Below are 2435 nucleotides of genomic sequence, written 5' to 3'. Positions count from 1 at the left end.
GAACCCACGGGCTCAGGCAGTCCACTCACCTCAGCCTCCCAAAGGCGCGGGATTACAGGGTGAGCCACCGAGCCCAGCTATTTGTTATTATTTTTAAGTCAGGGTCTCCCTCTGTTGCCCAGGCTGGAGCACAGTGACATGATTCTGGCTCACCGCCGCCTCAAACTCCTGGGCTCAGGCAGTCTTCCACTTTAGCCTCCCAAGTAGCTCCCACAGGCATGTGCCACCACACCCAGCTAAGCTTTTTTATTTTTTGTAGAGACGAGGTCTCACTATGTTGCCTAGGCTGGTCTCGAACTCCTGGACTCAAGCAATTCTCCCGCCTTGGCCTTTCGGGATTACAGACGTGAGCCACCGCACCCAGCCATGTACATGTATCCTTGCAACAACTTCACGAGGCAGGTGTTACCTCATTTTGCAGATGTGGCAACAGGCTCAGAGTCACAGAGCTAAAAGGCCGTGGGCTTGATTGTCCTTGTGGGTGCGGCTCTTGCTCCCCCAGGCTTCTGCCTCAGGCTCAGCCCCGGGCCAGCATCCTGCTGGCTGCAGGAGGCCCCGGGCATGGGAGTAACAAAGGACACCCACCTGTTCTCGACCCGCCTGGGCAACGTGGCGAGACCTCCTCTGCAGCGCGCGCCTGTAGTTCCAGCTCCTCGGAAGGCTGAGGCGGAAGGCTCGCCGGAGCCCAGCAGGTCAAGGCTGCGGTGGCTGGGAGTGGCCACTGCACCCAGCCTGGGCGACAGAGTGAGACTCCAACTCAAAAAAAAAACCCAAAAAACCCCCAAAAAACAAAGGACACCCACCTGCCCTCGGTTTCACAGCCACCGACAGCTGGAGCAGGTGGAAGTGAAGCGCTCAGGCCTGGCCAAGGAGCTGGTGGAGGTGAGGGAGGCACTGAGCCGTGCCACGCTGCAACGGGACGTGCTTCAGGCTGAGAAGGCCGAGGTGGCCGAGGCGCTGACCAAGGTGGGTCCCTGTGCACCTCACAACTGCACCCCCTGCCCTGTTCCACGACTCCCAGCCTTCTCACTGGCACAGACTGATCCCGGGCTGATCTCTGAACCTGGCCACAGGCAGACCCCTGGACCCAGCCAGAAGTGAGCTGGCCTCTCTTTTTTCTTTTTGTTGAGTCAGAGTCTCACTGTGTCACCCAGGCTGGAGTGCAGTGGCACACTCACAGCCACCACAGCCTCAACCTGCCAGGCTCAGGTGATCCTTCCACCTCAGCCTTCCAAGTAGCTGGAAGCACAGGCACGTGCCACCATGCCTGGCTAATTTTTTGATTTACTGTAGAGACGAGGTCTCACCAAGTTGCCCAGGCTGATCTAGAACCTCTGGACTCAGGTAATCCTCTCTCCTCTGCCTCCCAAAGTGCTGGGATTACAGGTGTGAGCCACCATGCCTGGCTGGGCTATCCTCTCTAAACGACCACATCCCTGCCCTTCCAGATGCTTCTGGGGGCAGTGCCTGTAGCTCAGAGTCATCCAGATCCAGAGACTTGAGGCCATAGTCCCAGGCGTCCTTGGCGGTGCCTGTCCTACTCCCTGCAGCCTCGCCCAGGTCACTACCCTCCCTTGGCCCTCCTGGGGTGACCCTGTGACCACCGGCCTGCCCTGTGGCTTGGGCTGTCTTGACCTACTCTGGTGTATGGTGTCTTTTAATCAGCTTTGTGAGCAAGCAACAGACCTCCTGCAGAGGTCTCCAGACTTTTCCCCGTCTCCTGTTGTGTCTCCTCCTCGTGTCTCCCCTGCTCCGTCTCTGAGCGTCCCCTCTCTGTCTCTCCTTGTCTTTCCCCACTCCTACCCTCCTGCCTCTTCCACCTCACCCGTCTCTCCCTGTCTGACCGCTGGCTGCCTACCTGACCCTGCAGGCTGAGGCCGGCCGCGTGGAACTCGAGCTCTCGATGACCAAGCTGAGGACAGAGGAGGCCTCTCTGCGGGACTCCCTGTCCAAGCTGAGCGCCCTCAACGAGAGCCTGGCCCAGGACAAGCTGGATCTGAATCGCCTGGTCGCCCAGGTACGCCATGACCTGGAGGCCGCCTGCCCTGCCCACCCATCCTCCCCACTCGGGAGACCCACAGTGGCATCTGCGCCCAGCCCCATCCCCGTGGGTCCTGGTCCCTGCCTCTCTTTCTGTTTCTGTCATTCTCTCTCTGACTCAGGCTGTCTGTCTGTCTTCTCTCTCTTGGCATCAGAGCAGAGTGGCTCCATGGCCCCTCTGATCCCCTCCCCAGTGCCCATACGTCCAAGTGTTGTCCCCCACCCCCTGGGCTGGCTGTGCTGTGGGTGGCTGGAGGAGCATCCCTGGTCCTGGGGGGACCCCCTGCTCACCCGGCCCCTCACCTGGCCCCCAGCTGGAGGAGGACAAGGCAGCCCTGCTGGGCCGGCAGCGGCAGGCAGAGCAGGAGGCCGCTGCAGCCCGGGAGGGGCAGGAG

At 60.7% G+C, this 2435-nt stretch overlaps 1 protein-coding gene across 1 annotated transcript in view; it reads left to right on the top strand.

Annotated features, from left to right (window-relative positions):
- CROCC (ciliary rootlet coiled-coil, rootletin) overlaps positions 1-2435 on the top strand; it is a 54477-nt gene that overhangs the window by 39790 nt on the left and 12252 nt on the right. Inside the window, exons 13-15 of the mRNA XM_021715340.1 lie at positions 822-966; positions 1871-2017; positions 2355-2432. Coding sequence (XP_021571015.1) covers positions 822-966; positions 1871-2017; positions 2355-2432 — 370 coding nt within the window. The remainder of the gene's footprint in view (positions 1-821; positions 967-1870; positions 2018-2354; positions 2433-2435) is intronic.

Source organism: Carlito syrichta, unplaced genomic scaffold (genome assembly GCF_000164805.1).
Source record: "Carlito syrichta isolate Samal-C Ts95f unplaced genomic scaffold, Tarsius_syrichta-2.0.1 Scaffold307017, whole genome shotgun sequence".
In the NCBI taxonomy this organism is placed as follows: domain Eukaryota; kingdom Metazoa; phylum Chordata; class Mammalia; order Primates; family Tarsiidae; genus Carlito; species Carlito syrichta.
The sequence above is the reverse complement of the archived record's forward strand: the minus strand, read 5'-3'. Positions and strand labels throughout refer to the sequence as shown.